At 38.7% G+C, this 23094-nt stretch overlaps 1 protein-coding gene across 2 annotated transcripts in view; it reads right to left on the reverse strand.

Moving 5' to 3' along the window:
- Window positions 1-23094, reverse strand: part of DNAAF11 (dynein axonemal assembly factor 11) — a 97454-nt gene that overhangs the window by 35997 nt on the left and 38363 nt on the right. For both annotated transcript variants that reach the window (XM_073679904.1, XM_073679903.1), the window contains exons 8-9: window positions 7584-7649; window positions 2350-2419 (exon numbers count right to left, since the gene is read on the reverse strand). In XM_073679904.1, coding sequence (XP_073536005.1) covers window positions 2350-2419; window positions 7584-7649 — 136 coding nt within the window. The remainder of the gene's footprint in view (window positions 1-2349; window positions 2420-7583; window positions 7650-23094) is intronic.

The following is a 23094-nucleotide window of genomic DNA, read 5'->3' on the forward strand; positions in this document are numbered from 1 at the left end:
GTGACTGCGCTGCTAGCCTAGAGACTGGGGGATCCACTTCAGTGGATCTGTCCATTGTTTGGTGACTTACTGTGGGAAGGGGTACCGCGCCTCCAGATATTTGCGATTGGTAAACTTTTTCTCAGGCTGTGAGAACTGCTTTTTAAGGATCGCCTTAAACTCTGGGTGGTCAAAGAAGACCTTAGGTGGTTTCAGAACTCCTTCAAAGGAAATCTTATGTCCAGGTGTCTCCGGGGGTGGATTAGAGATGTCCAGCACCTGATAGATGGATGAGATTAGATCAACTAGCACTGTATTGCCGGGGGGATAGGGATTAGGGACCCTTCGGTTTCCCTGTCTGAGTCGGAATCACAGATGTCTTCCGAATCCTGTGTATCACTAAGGCGTCTCCTGCTGGGAGAACCGGAGCGGAGGCCTTCTCTGGTCAGGGATGGCTGTGGGGATCTGTATTGTCTGTCCCTGGCAGGGGACTGTCTAGATGAGCTGGGACTACGGTGTCTCTCCCTAGAAGTGGATGACCATGTGGTATGGGATGACGCAGATGAACGTGACCTGTGGGTCCGCTTGCGTCCTGACCTAGACGTGGATGTGCCCGTGCCGTCATGTCCCTGAGTGGAACTCTCCCTTTGCTGGGTAGTGTTCATAGCCGAGGCATGACTCTGCAGAACCTGAAGCAATGTGGATGTGAGGTTATGTATAGACTGCGTCATAGATTGTGACATCTGAGTGACCTATTCCGGCGTGGCAGTAGACACCAAAGTATTGGCAGGGGCTTCTTGGGGCTCTGGCACAGCAGTCTGGATGCAGTCCTGGCAGTGCGGGTACGTGCTGCCACTGGGGAGAGTATTATTGCAGGCTGTACAGAGTGCATAATAGCAGTCCTGCCTGGTTCTCTTGGACCTTGAGCCCGGCATAATGCACAGGGTTGGCTATGCAGAGGGCCCTGGCTATGCAGAGGAGCTTATAGGATTCACAGCCGAGGTAGAAACTCCAGCTGTGATCTTACCCCGCTAGTGTGCCTCTAGGTCCAGCGCCGAAGATCCACAGTCCTGTGCCCCCCGGAGACTGGCAGGCCTGGTCTGTATGTGCCGACCGGTAGCTGCAGGGTTAATATTTTCCTGCAGTAGATAATGGCCGCCGAAGTATTAGAAAGAAGGGGGGGGGGCGGAGAGCTGAAAAAGGGCAGCAGTTTGCAGTGAAAACGCGCCCTTTCAGTGTGGATCCGTCCCTTCTATGACATTGTAGTGTCATATTCGTCATCCGGGGGGTGGAGAGGGGGTGGCGGCTTGGGCTAGGCAGGAGCCGCGGTGTAAATTAGAAACCTGATGCCCAAAAGGGCTCCAGGCCGGCGCGGAAGTCCGGGAGGGGGCGGGATCTGAACCGGACCCCCCCGGATTTAAGCGGAAGGGGGGGCCCTTGAAGGGTCCCCCTGAGGCACCATAGCGTTGGTGCTGCCACAGAGACAGGGCCAGGAAGGCCTGTGTCTGTATTGTGCCATGCCTGCCTGCACTCCCCCCTGGCCCCAACAGGAGTCCGCAGCAGGGCTGGGGTCCCTGGATTCAGTGCAGTGTGCTAGCTACTGGGAGCTTCAGATTGCTGCCTGTACAGGCCCTACCTGAGGCGTCTCAACCTAATACCCCCAGAGGGGGATTAGGGAGGGTGCTGTTGTCACCATCAGGGGGCTTTATCCTCGCCTCGACCTCAACCCCGAAACCAAAAGGAATTGGGTAAGGAGGGGGGGTCTTGACTTCAAACCAGCACCCAAGGGGCTGAGGAAGGAGCGACATGGTGAATAGTCATCTCGACTTCAACTGTGCACCCCATAATAGGGGGCAGAGGAAGGAGCCATGCCGGGAGTCTCGCAGAAGACCCACTTTTCTTCATCTGTAATCCCGTCGTAAAAAAATCGGAGTAAAAATTTTAGGTGTGCCTCCTATGCGACACTAAGCAAAAACTGGAGAAGGCTGATGCCGTCCAGGGGTGTATACTGCAGAGGAGGAGCCACAGTTAATCTTTTTCAGATTATGCATAGTGTCGCCTCCTAGTGGACAGCAGCATAACACCCATGGTCCTGTGTCCCCCAATGAGGCGACAGAGTAATGTAAAATTAATTAACCCGAACATTAAATGCCGTAAAGAAAAACAAATAATAAAAAGTCAGAATTGCGATTATTCGGTCACCACATCTCAATAAAAATCAATCATCACATCCATGTATGGGCTCGTGCAATCCGACAAAACATCAGATGGCACCAGACCGCGGTTATTCCATGGGGGTGTGCACATGGCCGATTTCTTCCTCGGACACAGAAGGAGTCTGTCGTCTTTATTTTTGCTGCATTCACTTACCTTCTTTTTCACCAGAACTCTTACATAGCTGGGTTGAACATCGACATCAACGAGAGAAGTGTCCAGGTGTCTGTAAAAAAAGAGCAGAAATATTATTCTATTAAAAATACAAAATACCATAAAATAGATGCAAAATACTCTCAAATTTCTGTCTCATGCACAGAAACGTATCACATATTCCGCGGCATCGCCTGTGCTATATCCACGTATCACTACCAGATTATTTCTGATGCATTGTGTATAAAAATAAATAAAGTAACCCCCTCCATTATACTCCATGAGCACCTAGATATTGTAATGCAATATTGTAAATAGAGATATAGTGGATTGCGAAAGTATTCACCCCTGTCCCTCCCTTGGCATTTTTGTGTTTTGCTACCTCACAACCTGGAATTTCAGTTTTCTTTTTTGAGGGTTTGCATCATTCATGTAAAGAACCTGCCGACAACTGTGAACATTTGGTTTTCTTTTTATTGTGAAGCAAATAACAAATAGGACAAAATTACTGAAAACTTCAGTGTGCATAACTATTCACCCCCTAAAGTCAGTACTTTGTGGAGCCTCATTTTGCAGCAATTACAGCTGCAAGTCTCTTTGGATAAGTCTCTATGAGCTTTCCACATCTTACCAGTGGGATTTTTGCCCATTCCTCAAGCCAAAACTGCTCCAGCTCCTTCAAGTTAGATGTTTCCTCTGGTGAACACCAATCTTCAAGTCTGACCGCAGACTCTCAAATGGATTAAGATCTGGGCTGTGACCAGGCCACTCCAAAACATTTATATGTTTCCCCTTACACAACTCGAGTGTTGCTTTAGCGGTATGCTTCGAGTTATCGTTTTGTTGGAAGGTGAACCTCGGTCTCAGTCTCAAATCACTGACAGACAAACAGGTTTTGCTCAATAATATCCCTGTATTTCGCACCATCCATCTTCCCCTAGACTCAAGTCATTTTCCCTGTCCCTGCTGCCAGAAAACATCCCCACAGCATGATGCTGCCACCACCATGTTTCACTGTGGGGATCCTGTTCTTGGGGTGATGAGCTGCGTTGGTTTGGTGCCCGATATAGCGTTCACCTTGGTTGCCAAAAAGTTCAATTTTGGTCTCATCTGACCACGGCACCTTCCTCCATACATTTTGGGAATCTCACACGTCTTTTGGCAAACTCAAAATGAGCTCTGGAGACACGGGGGTCAGTGGGTGCTCTCGTCCACCAGCTCGGCTGTCTTTAGAAAGACAGCATGAACCAGGGCTCATCCCACTGAACGCCCGCTCTCCTTTCCCGTGGGCAGAATACTACTCAGACAACGCAGTGTGAAGGTAAAACAGTGTGGCAATACTTTATTGAACCACCAAACAGACAATAAAACATAGAACAGTCCCAGCAAAAACTCAAGATGGTGCAAATTACAGAATCTCAGCCTTCCACTGACTCGCTGGGGATTAGAGCCGCTGAGACTTCGGGACTTCCAGAGGAGACTACCCCCATCAGTGGCACCCCGCTTTTGGTGGACACCCACAGAGAGAAGGTAACAAAAAGCTAAGGAAGCTGAGGAGGTAACAAGAAGCTTAGGAAGCGGACCATTGAGGTACGTGACCAGGTGTCTGGAGGACCTGGCTTCTCTGAACATCTCCATGGGGCCAAGTGACCAGAGGTTTCCAACCTGGCTTCCCCAAACGTTTTCATGGGCTAGGTGACCTGGGGGATCACAACCTGGCTTCCCCAAATGTCTCCATGGGATCAGTGATGGTCAATGGAGCAGAACTGTATTCTTCCATCTAGGGCCGTGGTCCCTTAGGCTGGCATCCTGTAGATCAGGGGTGGGCAATTAATTTTCCCGAGGGGCCACATGAGAGACTGTGACTGTTGGGGAGGGCCGAACCAATAGGCTGAAATTAATTCTGCTCAATATTAATATTAACATATTAATTCTAATTATTATTATTAATGATTACATAAATATGAATTGTGTAACTTAATATTGAGCAGAATTAAGTGTGCTGACATCCCCCTATATACAGCTTGAGCCCCCACACAGCCTCTCTATATACAGCATGAGCCCTACACAGCCCCCCATGTCCATTATGAGTCCCACACAGCCCCACAAGGCCAGCATGAGCCCCACACAGCCCCCCCATGTTCAGCATGAGCCCCACACAGCCCCCCCGTGGCCAGCATGAGCCCCACACATCCCTCCCGTGTCCAGCATGAGCCCCAGACAGCCCCCTCATGTCCAGCATGAGCCTCACACAGCCCCCTCATGTCCAGTATGAGAGCCCAAGAGCCTCCCCAGTGTCCAGCATGACAGCCCTCCCCAGTGTCCAGCTTGACAGCCCTCCCTAGTTTCCAGTATGACAGCCCTCCTTAGTGTCCAGCATTAAAGCCTCCCAGTGCCCAGCATTAAAGCCCCCCAGTTTCCAGTATGAGAGCACCCCTGTGTCCAGCATGACAGCCCTCCTTATTGTCCAGCATGAGAGCCCCCCAGTGTCTCCAGCATGACAGCCCTCCCCAGTGTCCAGCCTGACAGCCCTCCCCAGTGTCCAGCATGACAGCCCCCCCTGTGTCCAGCATGAGAGCCCCTCCTGTGTCCAGCATGAGAGCCCCTCTGTGTCCAGCATGAGAGCCCCTCTGTGTCCAGCATGAGAGAGCCCCTCTGTGTCCAGCATGAGAGCCCCCCCCTGTGTCCAGCATGAGAGCCTCCCTGTGTCCAGCATGAGAGCCCCCCTGTGTTCAGCCTGAGAGTACCCCCCCTGTGTCCAGCATTAAAGCCCCCCCTTCGTCCAGCATGAGAGTGCCCCCCCTGTGTCCATCATTAAAGCCCCCCCTATGTCCAGCATATACTTACCTCACTCCCTGTTCCCCTGGCGCTCCTGTCTGAGAAGCACTGACTCTCCGCAGTGCACAGGCTGACGCCATCGCGTCAGCTGTTTCTAATGCTGATTGATGGAAGAGCGAGGTAGCGGCCCCTCCTCCACCAATGCATTCACAGCGGATTGAGACCGCGGATTGAGACAGCGGTGACAGCGTGTGGGCGGGCAGTGACGGCGGGCAGTGACGGCATGTGTGTGAGCTGGGAAGGGCATAGTGCGGCCCGTGGGCCACTGTTATCAGCCCCTTGGCAGTCTTGGTCCACGGGCCGGACTGGAACAGCCAGAGGGCCGAATGTGGCCCGCAGGCCGCACTTTGCCCAAGTCTGCTGTAGATTGTCAAATCTGTGTCCCTCTTGATGGAGCCATGGTGTCCTGGCTGCTATTCTGTAGATTCTCTTCTTGCAGAAGCATAGGGATCCCTTTTTATATCCACATCTGTGGTTCAGGCCATCATCCACAGGTCGGAGGAAGGTGGGATATGGTCAAATCTCATTGTCTGAGTATTTAATCAATCTGCATAGTTTGTCTTTCACTGTTTGCAAGTCAACAAGCTACATGGACTTATACAATGGGTAATCATAATCAACATATTAGAAAACATTGATTACTCAATGACTCTGCGTCCCTGTTTCCCAAGAATAGCAGTACAATAAACTGTAGGAGGTGATATACCGTGAAAGGTAAACAGCAGCCATTCAACAATTCACAAACATCAATTCAAGAGTCAGTGTTCAGAGTCATACGAATAATAGTCTATGTCTCTTGGCCTACTGAAAATATACGTCTGGCCTAATTAAGATTAAATGCTGTGTCGTGTCGTCACACGAGCCTTACAATTTTTGTGTGTAAGTAAAGGCCTTTTTCTGCCCACTCCTCCATAAAAGCCACCTCTATGGAGTGCACGGCTTATTGTGGTCATATGGACAGATACGCCAGTCTCTGTTTGGGAATTCTGCAACTCCTTCAATTTTACCTTTAGTCTCTGTACTGCCTGTCTGATTAATGTCCTCCTGGCCCGGGCTGAGAGTTTTGGGGAGCGCCCTCTCTTGGCAGGTTTGTTGCGGTACCATGTTCTTTCAATTTGATGATAATGGATTTGATGGTGCTCTGGGGGATCATCAAAGATTGGGATATTTTTTATAACCCAACACTTACTTGTACTTCTCAACAACTTTGTCCCTGACTTGTTTGGAGATCTCTTTGGTCTTCATGGCGTTGTCTGGAGATCTCCTTGGTCTTCATGGCGTTGTCTGGAGATCTCCTTGATCTTCATGGCGTTGTCTGGAGATCTCCTTGGTCTTCATGGCGTTGTCTGGAGATCTCCTTGGTCTTCATGGTCTTGTCTGGAGATCTCCTTGGTCTTCATGGTCTTGTCTGGAGATCTCCTTGGTCTTCATGGTGTTGTCTGGAGATCTCCTTGGTCTTCATGGTGTTGTCTGGAGATCTCCTTGGTCTTCATGGTGTTGTCTGGAGATCTCCTTGGTCTTCATGATGTTGTCTGGAGATCTCCTTGGTCTTCATGGTGTTGTCTGGAGATCTCCTTGGTCTTCATGGTGTTATCTGGAGTTCTCCTTGGTCTTCATGGTGTTGTCTGGAGATCTCATTGGTCTTCATGGTGTTGTCTGGAGATCTCCTTGGTCTTCATGGTGTTGTCTGGAGATCTCCTTGCTCTTCATGGTGTTGTCTGGAGATCTCCTTGCTCTTCATGGTGTTGTCTGGAGATCTCCTTTCTCTTCATGGTGTTGTCTGGAGATCTCCTTGGTCTTCATGGTGTTTGGTTAGTGGTGCCTCTTGTTAATGATGTTGCAGCATCTGTGGCCATTCAGAGAAGGTAAAGTGTATATACTGACAAACATGTGACATTAGATTGCACACAGGTGGACGTCCTGTCACTAAGCATGGGACTTATGAAGGGAATTGCTTGCACCAGAAACTTTTAGGGGTTTCATAGCAAAAGGGGTGAATACATATGCACATGACAATTTTCAGTTATTTAATCCCAGAAATTTAATCTATGCCCATATTTTTCTCACTTCACTTCACCAATTTAGACTATTTAGTGCTGATGTATCACACACACATCGGATTACAAAAAGATTTATACATAAGATGTAATGTAACAAAATAGGAAAAAAGCCAAGGGGGGTGAATACTTTCAGAAGGCACTGAATATATATATGTCGTAAGTATTGCATCTAGGGGAGCATATCTCCATGTGTCCATCGGCCTACAGAAGCTATAAACCCTATAAACGATTTTTCATGCAGAATTATAGCACTGTATTTGCACCTCAAAATCTGCAAAAAGTATGTGGTGTCCTGAACATATAAACATGAGCTGTGAAAAAAGAACACAGCAAGCATACCTGTAGATGCCGAGATCCAAGACGTACTGATTGTTCTCCTCATCATCAATCAAAGAGAAATCCAACCTGAAGATCAGTGCGCCAAAAATTAATACAATGAGGAAGCAATCATCTGACACTAATTACATCTATAGCTAAATACACTGTAAAAAGAAATAGTATCAACAGAAGCAACATCATGAATATGAGGAACTATCCTACAACTGCCGCTATGTACAAGAATATAACTACTATAATACTGCCGCTATGTACAAGAATATAACTATTATAATACTGCCCCTATGTACAAGAATATAACTACTATAATACTGCTCCTATGTACAAGAATATAACTACTATAATACTGCCCCTATGTACAAGAATATAACTACTATAATACTGCCCCTATGTACAAGAATATAACTACTATAATACTGCCCCCTATGTACAAGAATATAACTACTATAATACTGCCCCCTATGTACAAGAATATTACTACTATAATACTGCCCCCTATGTACAAGAATATAACTACTATAATACTGCCCCCTATGTACAAGAATATAACTACTATAATACTGCCCCCTATGTACAAGAATATAACTACTATAATACTGCCCCCTATGTACAAGAATATAACTACTATAATACTGCCCCCTATGTACAAGAATATAACTACTATAATACTGCTACCTATGTATAAGAATATAACTACTATAATACTGCCCTATGTACAAGAATATAACTACTATAATACTGCCCCCTATGTATAAGAATATAACTACTATAATACTGTCCCTATATACAAGAATATAACTACTATAATACTGATCCTATGTACAAGAATATAACTACTATAATACTGCCCCTATGTACAAGAATATAACTACTATAATACTGTCCCTATGTACAAGAATATAACTACTATAATACTGCCCCCTATGTACAAGAATATAACTACTATAATACTGCTCCTATGTACAAGACTATAACTACTATAATACTACCCCTATGTACAAGAATATGACTACTATAATACTGCTCCTATGTACAAGAATATATCTACTATAATACTACCCCTTATGTGCAATAATATAACTACTATAATACTGCCCCATGCACAAGAATATAACTACTATAATACTACCCCTATGTACAAGAATATAACTACTACAATACTGCTCCTATGTCCAAGAATATAACTACTATAATACTGCCCCCTATGTACAAGAATATAACTACTATAATACTGCCCCTATGTACAAGAATATAACTACTATAATACTGCCCCTATGGACAAGAATATAACTACTATAATACTGCTCCTATGGACAAGAATATAACTACTATAATACTGCCCCTATGTACAAGAATTTAACTACTATAATACTGCTCCTATGGACAAGAATATAACTACTATAATACTGCCCCTATGGACAAGAATATAACTACTATAATAGTGCCCCCTATGTACAATAATATAACTACTATAATACTGCCCCCTATGTACAAGAATATAACTACTATAATACTGCCCCCTATGGACAAGAATATAACTACTATAATACTGCTCCTATGTACAAGAATATAACTACTATAATACTGCTCCTATGTACAAGAATATAACTACTATAATAGTGCCCCCTATGTACAATAATATAACTACTATAATACTGCACCTATGTCCAAGAATATAACTACTGTAATACTGCCTCCTATGTACAAGAATATAACTACTATAATACTGCCCCTATGGACAAGAATATAACTACTATAATACTGCCCCTATGGACAAGAATATAACTACTATAATACTGCCCCTATGGACAAGAATATAACTACTATAATAGTGCCCCCTATGTACAATAATATAACTACTATAATACTGCTCCTATGTATAAGAATATAACTACTATAATACTGCTCCTATGTACAAGAATATAACTACTATAATACTGCCCCTATGTACAAGAATATAACTACTATAATACTGCCCCTATGTACAAGAATATAACTAATATAATACTGCCCCTATGTACAAGAATATAACTACTATAATACTGCCCCCTATGTACAAGAATATAACTACTATAATACTGCCCCCTATGTACAAGAATATAACTACTATAATACTGCCGCTATGTACAAGAATATAACTACTATAATACTGCTCCCTATGTACAAGAATATAACTACTATAATACTGCCCCCTATGTACAAGAATATATCTACTATAATACTGCCCCTTATGTGCAATAATATAACTACTATAATACTGCCCCATGCACAAGAATATAACTACTATAATACTACCCCTATGTACAAGAATATAACTACTACAATACTGCTCCTATGTCCAAGAATATAACTACTATAATACTGCCCCCTATGTACAAGAATATAACTACTATAATACTGCCCCTATGTACAAGAATATAACTACTATAATACTGCATCTATGTACAAGAATATAACTACTATAATACTGTCCCTATGTACAAGAATATAACTACTATAATACTGCTACTATGTACAAGAATATAACTACTACAATACTGCTCCCTATGAACAAGAATATAACTACTATAATACTGCCCCCTATGTACAAGAATATAACCACTATAATACTGCTACTATGTAAAAGAATATAACTACTATAATACTGCTCCCTATGTACAAGAATATAACTACTATAATACTGCCCCCTATGTACAAGAATATAACTACTATAATACTGCTACTATGTACAAGAATATAACTACTATAATACTGCTCCCTATGTACAAGAATATAACTACTATAATACTGCCCCCTATGTACAAGAATATAACTACTATAATACTGCCCCCTATGTACAAGAATATAACTACTATAATACTGCCCCTATGGACAAGAATATAACTACTATAATACTGCTCCCTTTGTACAAGAATATAACTACTATAATACTGCCCCCTATGTACAAGAATATAACTACTATAATACTGCCCTCTATGTACAAGAATATAACTACTATAATACTGCCCCCTATGTACAAGAATATAACTACTATAATACTGCCCCTATGTACAAGAATATAACTACTATAATACTGCCCCCTATGTACAAGAATATAACTACTATAATACTGCCCCTATGTACAAGAATATAACTACTATAATACTGCCCCCTATGTACAAGAATATAACTGCTATAATACTGCCCCCTATGTACAAGAATATAACTACTATAATACTGCTCCTATGTACAAGAATATAACTACTATAATACTGCTCCTATGTACAAGAATATAACTACTATAATACTGCTCCTATGTACAAGAATATAACTACTATAATACTGCCCCTATGTACAAGAATATAACTACTATAATACTGCCCCCTATGTACAAGAATATAACTACTATAATACTGCCCCCTATGTACAAGAATATAACTACTATAATACTGCCCCCTATGTACAAGAATATAACTACTATAATACTGCCCCCTATGTACAAGAATATAACTACTATAATACTGCCCCTATGTACAAGAATATAACTACTATAATACTGCCCCCTATGTACAAGAATATAACTGCTATAATACTGCCCCCTATGTACAAGAATATAACTACTATAATACTGCCCCCTATGTACAAGAATATAACTACTATAATACTGTCCCCTATGTACAAGAATATAACTACTATAATACTGCCCCCTATGTACAAGAATATAACTACTATAATACTGCCCCTATGTACAAGAATATAACTACTATAATACTGCCCACTATGTACAAGAATATAACTGCTATAATACTGCCCCCTATGTACAAGAATATAACTACTATAATACTGCTCCTATGTACAAGAATATAACTACTATAATACTGCTGCTATGTACAAGAATATAACTACTATAATACTGCTCCTATGTACAAGAATATAACTACTATAATACTGCCCCTATGTACAAGAATATAACTACTATAATACTGCCCCTATGTACAAGAATATAACTACTATAATACAGCTCCTATGTACAAGAATATAACTACTATAATATTGCTCCTATGTACAAGAATATAACTATTATAATACTGCCGCTATGTACAAGAATGTAACTACTATAATACTGCCCCTATGTACAAGAATGTAACTACTATAATACTGCCCCCTATGTACAAGAATATAACTACTATAATACTGCCTCCTATGTACAAGAATATAACTACTATAATACTGCCCCCTATGTACAAGAATATAACTACTATAATACTGCCTCCTATGTACAAGAATATAACTACTATAATACTGCCCCCTATGTACAAGAATATAACTACTATAATACTGCCCTCTATGTACAAGAATATAACTACTATAATACTGCCCCTATGTACAAGAATATAACTACTATAATACTGCTCTCTACGTACAAGAATATAACTACTATAATACTGCCCCTATGTACAAGAATATAACTACTATAATACTGCTCTCTACGTACAAGAATATAACTACTATAATACTGCCCCTATGTACAAGAATATAACTACTATAATACTGCCCTCTATGTACAAGAATATAACTACTATAATACTGCCCCTATGTACAAGAATATAACTACTATAATACTGCTCTCTACGTACAAGAATATAACTACTATAATACTGCCCCTATGTACAAGAATATAACTACTATAATACTGCTCTCTACGTACAAGAATATAACTACTATAATACTGCCCCTATGTACAAGAATATAACTACTATAATACTGCTCTCTACGTACAAGAATATAACTACTATAATACTGCTCCTATGTACAAGAATATAACTACTATAATACTGCTCCTATGTACAAGAATATAACTACTATAATACTGCCCCCTATGTACAAGAATATAACTACTATAATACTGCCCCCTACAGTGCTGGCCAAAAGTATTGGCACCCCTGCAATTCTGTCAGATAATACTCAGTTTCTTCCTGAAAATGATTGCAATCATAAATTCTTTGGTAATATTCTCTTCATTTAATTTGCTTGCAAGGAAAAAACACAAAAGAGAATGAAGCAAAAATCAAATCATTTATCATTTCACACAAAACTCCAAAAAAGGGCCGGACAAAAGTATTGGCACCCTCAGCCTAATACTTGGTTGCACAACCTTTAGCCAAAATAACTGCGAACAACCGCTTGCGGTAACCATCAATGAGTTTCTTACAATGCTCTGCTGGAATTGTAGACCATTCTTCTTTGGCAAACTGCTCCAGGTCCCTGATATTTGAAGGGTGCCTTCTCCAAACTGCCATTTTGAGATCTCTCCACAGGTGTTCTATGGGATTCAGGTCTGGACTCATTGCTGGCCACCTTAGAAGTCTCCAGTGCTTTCTCTCAAACCATTTTATAGTGCTTTTGGAAGTGTGTTTTGGGTCATTGTCCTGCTGGTAGACCCATGACCTCTGAGGGAGACCCAGCTTTCTCACACTGGGCCCTACATTATGCTGCAAAATTTGTTGGTAGTCTTCAGACTTCATAATGCCATGCACACGGTCAAGCAGTCCAGTGCCAGAGGCAGCAAAGCAACCACAAAACATCAGGGAACCTCCGCCATGTTTGACTGTAGGGACCGTGTTCTTTTCTTTGAATGCCTCTTTTTTTTTCCTGTACACTCTATGTTGATGCTTTTTCCCAAAAAGCTCTACTTTTGTCTCATGTGACCCGAGAACATTCTTCCAAAACGTTTTAGGCTTTCTCAGGTAAGTTTTCGCAAACTCCAGCCAGGCTTTTTTATGTCTTCGGGTAAGAAGTGGGGTCTTCCTGAGTATCCTACCATACAGTCCCTTTTCATTCAGACGCTGACGGATAGTAAGGGTTGACACTGTTGTACCATCGGACTGCAGGGCAGCTTGAACTTGTTTGGATGTTAGTCGAGGTTCTTTATCCACCATCCACACAATCTTGCGTTGAAATCTCTCGTCAATTTTTCTTTTCCGTCCACATCTAGGGAGGTTAGCCACAGTGCCATGGGCTTTACACTTCTTGATGACACTGCGCACGGAAGACACAGGAACATTCAGGTCTTTGGAGATGGACTTGTAGCCTTGAAATTGCTCCTGCTTCCTCACAATTTGGTTTCTCAAGTCCTCAGACAGTTCTTTGGTCTTCTTTCTTTTCTCCATGCTCAATGTGGTACACACAAGGACACAGGACAGAGGTTGAGTCAACTTTAATCCATGGTAACTGGCTGCAAGTGTGATTTAGTTATTGCCAACACCTGTTAGGTGCCACAGGTAAGTTACAGGTGCTGTTAATTACACGAATTAGAGAAGCATCACATGATTTTTCAAGGGGTGCCAATACTTTTGTCCACCCTCTTTTTTAGGTTTGGTGTGGAATTGTATCCAATTTGGCTTTAGGACAATTCTTTTTGTGATTTTTCATTGAAGACAAATTAAATGAATAGAATAATAACAAAGAATTTGTGATTGCAATCATTTTCAGGAAGAAACTGAGTATTATCTGACAGAATTGCAGGGGTGCCAATACTTTTGGCCAGCACTGTATGTACAAGAATATAACTACTATAATACTGTCCCTATGTACAAGAATATAACTACCATAATACTGCCCCCTATGTACAAGAAAATAACTACAATAATACTGCTCCTATGTACAAGAATATAACTACTATAATACTGCTCCTATGTACAAGAATATAACTACAATAATACTGCTCCTATGTACAAGAATATAACTACTATAATACTGCCCCCTATGTACAAGAATATAACTGCTATAATACTGCTCCTATGTACAAGAATATAACTACTATAATACTGCCCCTATGTACAAGACTATAACTACTATAATACTGCCCCTATATACAAGACTATAACTACTATAATACTGCCTCCTATGTACAAGAATATAACTGCTATAATACTGCTCCTATATACAAGAATATAACTACTATAATACTGCCCCCTATGTACAAGAATATAACTGCTATAATACTGCTCCTATGTACAAGAATATAACTACTATAATACTGCCCTCTATGTACAAGAATATAACTACTATAATACTGCCCCTATGTACAAGAATATAACTGCTATAATACTGCTCCTATGTACAAGAATATAACTGCTATAATACTGCTCCTATGTACAAGAATATAACTACTATAATACTGCCCCCTATGTACAAGAATATAACTACTATAATACTGCTCCTATGTACAAGAATATAACTACAATAATACTGCCCTCTATGTACAAGAATATAACTACTATAATACTGCTCCTATGTACAAGAATATAACTACTAGAATACTGCCCTCTATGTACAAGAATATAACTACTATAATACTGCTCCTATGTACAAGACTATAACTACAATAATACTGCTCCTATGTACAAGAATATAACTACTATAATACTGCCCCCTATGTACAAGAATATAACTACTATAATACTGCTCCTATGTACAAGAATATAACTACAATAATACTGCTCCTATGTACAAGAGTATAACTACTATAATACTGCCCCTTATGTACAAGAATATAACTACTATAATACTGCTCCTATGTACAAGAATATAAATACAATAATACTGCTCCTATGTACAAGAATATAACTACTATAATACTGCCCCTATGTACAAGAATATAACTACTATAATACTACTCCTATGTACAAGAATATAACTACTATAATACTGCCCCTATGTACAAGAATATAACTTCTATATTACTGCTCCCTATAGACAAGAATATAACTACTATAATACTGACCCCTATGTACAAGAATATAACTACTATAATACTGCCTCCTATGTACAAGACAATAACTACTATAATACTGCTCCTATGTACAAGACAATAACTACTATAATACTGCTCCTATGTACAAGAATATAACTACTATAATACTGCCCCCTATGTACAAGAATATAACTACTATAATACTGCCCCTATGTACAAGAATATATCTACTATAATACTGCCCCCTATGTACAAGAATATAACTACTATAATACTGCTCCTATGTACAAGAATATAACTACTATAATACTGCTCCTATGTACAAGAATATAACTACTATAATACTGCCCCCTATGTACAAGAATATAACTACTATAATACTGCCCCTATGTACAAGAATATAACTACTATAATACTGCCCCCTATGTACAAGAATATAACTACTATAATACTGCCCCTATGTACAAGAATATAACTACTATAATACTGCCCCCTATGTACAAGAATATAACTGCTATAATACTGCCCCCTATGTACAAGAATATAACTACTATAATACTGCTCCTATGTACAAGAATATAACTACTATAATACTGCTCCTATGTACAAGAATATAACTACTATAATACTGCTCCTATGTACAAGAATATAACTACTATAATACTGCCCCTATGTACAAGAATATAACTACTATAATACTGCCCCCTATGTACAAGAATATAACTACTATAATACTGCCCCCTATGTACAAGAATATAACTACTATAATACTGCCCCCTATGTACAAGAATATAACTACTATAATACTGCCCCCTATGTACAAGAATATAACTACTATAATACTGCCCCTATGTACAAGAATATAACTACTATAATACTGCCCCCTATGTACAAGAATATAACTGCTATAATACTGCCCCCTATGTACAAGAATATAACTACTATAATACTGCCCCCTATGTACAAGAATATAACTACTATAATACTGTCCCCTATGTACAAGAATATAACTACTATAATACTGCCCCCTATGTACAAGAATATAACTACTATAATACTGCCCCTATGTACAAGAATATAACTACTATAATACTGCCCACTATGTACAAGAATATAACTGCTATAATACTGCCCCCTATGTACAAGAATATAACTACTATAATACTGCTCCTATGTACAAGAATATAACTACTATAATACTGCTCCTATGTACAAGAATATAACTACTATAATACTGCTCCTATGTACAAGAATATAACTACTATAATACTGCCCCTATGTACAAGAATATAACTACTATAATACTGCCCCTATGTACAAGAATATAACTACTATAATACAGCTCCTATGTACAAGAATATAACTACTATAATATTGCTCCTATGTACAAGAATATAACTATTATAATACTGCCGCTATGTACAAGAATGTAACTACTATAATACTGCCCCTATGTACAAGAATGTAACTACTATAATACTGCCCCCTATGTACAAGAATATAACTACTATAATACTGCCTCCTATGTACAAGAATATAACTACTATAATACTGCCCCCTATGTACAAGAATATAACTACTATAATACTGCCTCCTATGTACAAGAATATAACTACTATAATACTGCCCCCTATGTACAAGAATATAACTACTATAATACTGCCCTCTATGTACAAGAATATAACTACTATAATACTGCCCCTATGTACAAGAATATAACTACTATAATACTGCTCTCTACGTACAAGAATATAACTACTATAATACTGCCCCTATGTACAAGAATATAACTACTATAATACTGCTCTCTACGTACAAGAATATAACTACTATAATACTGCCCCTATGTACAAGAATATAACTACTATAATACTGCCCTCTATGTACAAGAATATAACTACTATAATACTGCCCCTATGTACAAGAATATAACTACTATAATACTGCTCTCTACGTACAAGAATATAACTACTATAATACTGCCCCTATGTACAAGAATATAACTACTATAATACTGCTCTCTACGTACAAGAATATAACTACTATAATACTGCCCCTATGTACAAGAATATAACTACTATAATACTGCTCTCTACGTACAAGAATATAACTACTATAATACTGCTCCTATGTACAAGAATATAACTACTATAATACTGCTCCTATGTACAAGAATATAACTACTATAATACTGCCCCCTATGTACAAGAATATAACTACTATAATACTGCCCCCTACAGTGCTGGCCAAAAGTATTGGCACCCCTGCAATTCTGTCAGATAATACTCAGTTTCTTCCTGAAAATGATTGCAATCATAAATTCTTTGGTAATATTCTCTTCATTTAATTTGCTTGCAAGGAAAAAACACAAAAGAGAATGAAGCAAAAATCAAATCATTTATCATTTCACACAAAACTCCAAAAAAGGGCCGGACAAAAGTATTGGCACCCTCAGCCTAATACTTGGTTGCACAACCTTTAGCCAAAATAACTGCGAACAACCGCTTGCGGTAACCATCAATGAGTTTCTTACAATGCTCTGCTGGAATTGTAGACCATTCTTCTTTGGCAAACTGCTCCAGGTCCCTGATATTTGAAGGGTGCCTTCTCCAAACTGCCATTTTGAGATCTCTCCACAGGTGTTCTATGGGATTCAGGTCTGGACTCATTGCTGGCCACCTTAGAAGTCTCCAGTGCTTTCTCTCAAACCATTTTATAGTGCTTTTGGAAGTGTGTTTTGGGTCATTGTCCTGCTGGTAGACCCATGACCTCTGAGGGAGACCCAGCTTTCTCACACTGGGCCCTACATTATGCTGCAAAATTTGTTGGTAGTCTTCAGACTTCATAATGCCATGCACACGGTCAAGCAGTCCAGTGCCAGAGGCAGCAAAGCAACCACAAAACATCAGGGAACCTCCGCCATGTTTGACTGTAGGGACCGTGTTCTTTTCTTTGAATGCCTCTTTTTTTTTCCTGTACACTCTATGTTGATGCTTTTTCCCAAAAAGCTCTACTTTTGTCTCATGTGACCCGAGAACATTCTTCCAAAACGTTTTAGGCTTTCTCAGGTAAGTTTTCGCAAACTCCAGCCAGGCTTTTTTATGTCTTCGGGTAAGAAGTGGGGTCTTCCTGAGTATCCTACCATACAGTCCCTTTTCATTCAGACGCTGACGGATAGTAAGGGTTGACACTGTTGTACCCTCGGACTGCAGGGCAGCTTGAACTTGTTTGGATGTTAGTCGAGGTTCTTTATCCACCATCCACACAATCTTGCGTTGAAATCTCTCGTCAATTTTTCTTTTCCGTCCACATCTAGGGAGGTTAGCCACAGTGCCATGGGCTTTACACTTCTTGATGACACTGCGCACGGAAGACACAGGAACATTCAGGTCTTTGGAGATGGACTTGTAGCCTTGAAATTGCTCCTGCTTCCTCACAATTTGGTTTCTCAAGTCCTCAGACAGTTCTTTGGTCTTCTTTCTTTTCTCCATGCTCAATGTGGTACACACAAGGACACAGGACAGAGGTTGAGTCAACTTTAATCCATGGTAACTGGCTGCAAGTGTGATTTAGTTATTGCCAACACCTGTTAGGTGCCACAGGTAAGTTACAGGTGCTGTTAATTACACGAATTAGAGAAGCATCACATGATTTTTCAAGGGGTGCCAATACTTTTGTCCACCCTCTTTTTTAGGTTTGGTGTGGAATTGTATCCAATTTGGCTTTAGGACAATTCTTTTTGTGATTTTTCATTGAAGACAAATTAAATGAATAGAATAATAACAAAGAATTTGTGATTGCAATCATTTTCAGGAAGAAACTGAGTATTATCTGACAGAATTGCAGGGGTGCCAATACTTTTGGCCAGCACTGTATGTACAAGAATATAACTACTATAATACTGTCCCTATGTACAAGAATATAACTACCATAATACTGCCCCCTATGTACAAGAAAATAACTACAATAATACTGCTCCTATGTACAAGAATATAACTACTATAATACTGCTCCTATGTACAAGAATATAACTACAATAATACTGCTCCTATGTACAAGAATATAACTACTATAATACTGCCCCCTATGTACAAGAATATAACTGCTATAATACTGCTCCTATGTACAAGAATATAACTACTATAATACTGCCCCTATGTACAAGACTATAACTACTATAATACTGCCCCTATATACAAGACTATAACTACTATAATACTGCCTCCTATGTACAAGAATATAACTGCTATAATACTGCTCCTATATACAAGAATATAACTACTATAATACTGCCCCCTATGTACAAGAATATAACTGCTATAATACTGCTCCTATGTACAAGAATATAACTACTATAATACTGCCCTCTATGTACAAGAATATAACTACTATAATACTGCCCCTATGTACAAGAATATAACTGCTATAATACTGCTCCTATGTACAAGAATATAACTGCTATAATACTGCTCCTATGTACAAGAATATAACTACTATAATACTGCCCCCTATGTACAAGAATATAACTACTATAATACTGCTCCTATGTACAAGAATATAACTACTATAATACTGCTCCTATGTACAAGAATATAACTACAATAATACTGCCCTCTATGTACAAGAATATAACTACTATAATACTGCTCCTATGTACAAGAATATAACTACTAGAATACTGCCCTCTATGTACAAGAATATAACTACTATAATACTGCTCCTATGTACAAGACTATAACTACAATAATACTGCTCCTATGTACAAGAATATAACTACTATAATACTGCCCCCTATGTACAAGAATATAACTACTATAATACTGCTCCTATGTACAAGAATATAACTACAATAATACTGCTCCTATGTACAAGAGTATAACTACTATAATACTGCCCCTTATGTACAAGAATATAACTACTATAATACTGCTCCTATGTACAAGAATATAAATACAATAATACTGCTCCTATGTACAAGAATATAACTACTATAATACTGCCCCTATGTACAAGAATATAACTACTATAATACTACTCCTATGTACAAGAATATAACTACTATAATACTGCCCCTATGTACAAGAATATAACTTCTATATTACTGCTCCCTATAGACAAGAATATAACTACTATAATACTGACCCCTATGTACAAGAATATAACTACTATAATACTGCCTCCTATGTACAAGACAATAACTACTATAATACTGCTCCTATGTACAAGACAATAACTACTATAATACTGCTCCTATGTACAAGAATATAACTACTATAATACTGCCCCCTATGTACAAGAATATAACTACTATAATACTGCCCCTATGTACAAGAATATATCTACTATAATACTGCCCCCTATGTACAAGAATATAACTACTATAATACTGCTCCTATGTACAAGAATATAACTACTATAATACTGCTCCTATGTACAAGAATATAACTACTATAATACTGCCCTCTATGTACAAGAATATAACTACTATAATACTGCTGCTATGTACAAGAATATAACTACTATAATACTGCCTCCTATGTACAAGAATATAACTACTATAATACTGCTCCTATGTACAAGAATATAACTACTATAATACTGCTCCTATGTACAAGAATATAACTACTATAATACTGCCCTCTATGTACAAGAATATAACTACTATAATACTGCTACTATGTACAAGAATATAACTACAATAATACTGCCCTCTATGTACAAGAATATAACTACTATAATACTGCTCCTATGTACAAGAATATAACTACTATAATACTGCCCCCTATGTACAAGAATATAACTACTATAATACTGCCCTCTATGTACAAGAATATAACTACTATAATACTGCTACTATGTACAAGAATATAACTACAATAATACTGCCCTCTATGTACAAGAATATAACTACTATAATACTGCTACTATGTACAAGAATATAACTCCAATAATACTGCCCTCTATGTACAAGAATATAACTACTATAATACAGCCCCTATGTACAAGAATATAACTACTATAATACTGCTCCTATGTACAAGAATATAACTACTATAACACTGCTCCTATGTACAAGAAGATAACTACTATAATACTGCCCTCTATGTACAAGAATATAACTACTATAATACTGCTACTATGTACAAGAATATAACTACAATAATACTGCCCTCTATGTACAAGAATATAACTACTATAATACAGCCCCTATGTACAAGAATATAACTACTATAATACTGCTCCCTATGTACAAGACTATAACTACTATAATACTGCCTCCTATGTACAAGACTATAACTACTATAATACTGCTCCTATGTACAAGAATATAACTACTATAATATTGCTCCTATGTACAAGAATATAACTACTATAATACTGATCCTATGTACAAGACTATAACTACTATAATACTGCTCCTATGTACAAGAATATAACTACTATAATACTGCCCCCTATGTACAAGAATATAACTACTATAATACTGCCCCTATGTACAAGAATATAACTACTATAATACTGCTCCTATGTACAATAATATAACTACTATAATACTGCTCCCTATGTACAAGACTATAACTACTATAATACTGCTCCTTATGTGCAAGAATATAACTACTATAATACTGCCCCTATGTACAAGAATATAACTACTATAATACTGCCCCTATGTACAAGAATATAACTACTATAATACTGCCCCTATGTACAAGAATATAACTACTATAATACTGCCCCTATGTACAAGAATATAACTACTATAATACTGCCCCTATGTACAAGAATATAACTACTATAATACTGCTCCTATGTACAAGAATATAACTACTATAATACTGCTCCTATGTACAAGACTATAACTACTATAATACTGCTCCTATGTACAAGAATATAACTACTATAATACTGCTCCTATATACAAGAATATAACTACTATAATACTGCCCCCTATGTACAAGAATATAACTACTATAATACTGCCCCTATGTACAAGAATATAACTACTATAATACTGCTCCTATGTACAAGAATATAACTACTATAATACTGCCCCTTATGTGCAAGAATATAACTACTATAATACTGCCCCCTATGTACAAGAATATAACTACTATAATACTGCTCCTATGTACAAGAATATAACTACTATAATACTGCTCCTATGTACAAGACTATAACTACTATAATACTGCTCCTATGTACAAGAATATAACTACTATAATACTGCTCCTATATACAAGAATATAACTACTATAATACTGCCCCCTATGTACAAGAATATAACTACTATAATACTGCCCCTATGTACAAGAATATAACTACTATAATACTGCTCCTATGTACAAGAATATAACTACTATAATACTGCCCCTTATGTGCAAGAATATAACTACTATAATACTGCCCCCTATGTACAAGAATATAACTACTATAATACTGCCCCTATGTACAAGAATATAACTACTATAATACTGCCCCTATGTACAAGACTATAACTACTATAATACTGCCCCCTATGTACAAGAATATAACTACTATAATACTGCCCCTATGTACAAGAATATAACTACTATAATACTGCCCCTTATGTGCAAGAATATAACTACTATAATACTGATCCTATGTAGAAGAAAATAACTACTACAGTACTGCCTCCGATGTGCACGATTAATCTAACCTGGTAGCACAGTAATAATTGACTCTGGGTTTGGTTGATAATAAGTGACAATTATCATATGTCCGGAAACTATAAATAATGTCTACAAATTAGCGCTCTAC

Source organism: Phyllobates terribilis, unplaced genomic scaffold, assembly GCF_046119375.1.
Source record: "Phyllobates terribilis strain yellow unplaced genomic scaffold, ASM4611937v1 Scaffold_4__5_contigs__length_816908805, whole genome shotgun sequence".
In the NCBI taxonomy this organism is placed as follows: domain Eukaryota; kingdom Metazoa; phylum Chordata; class Amphibia; order Anura; family Dendrobatidae; genus Phyllobates; species Phyllobates terribilis.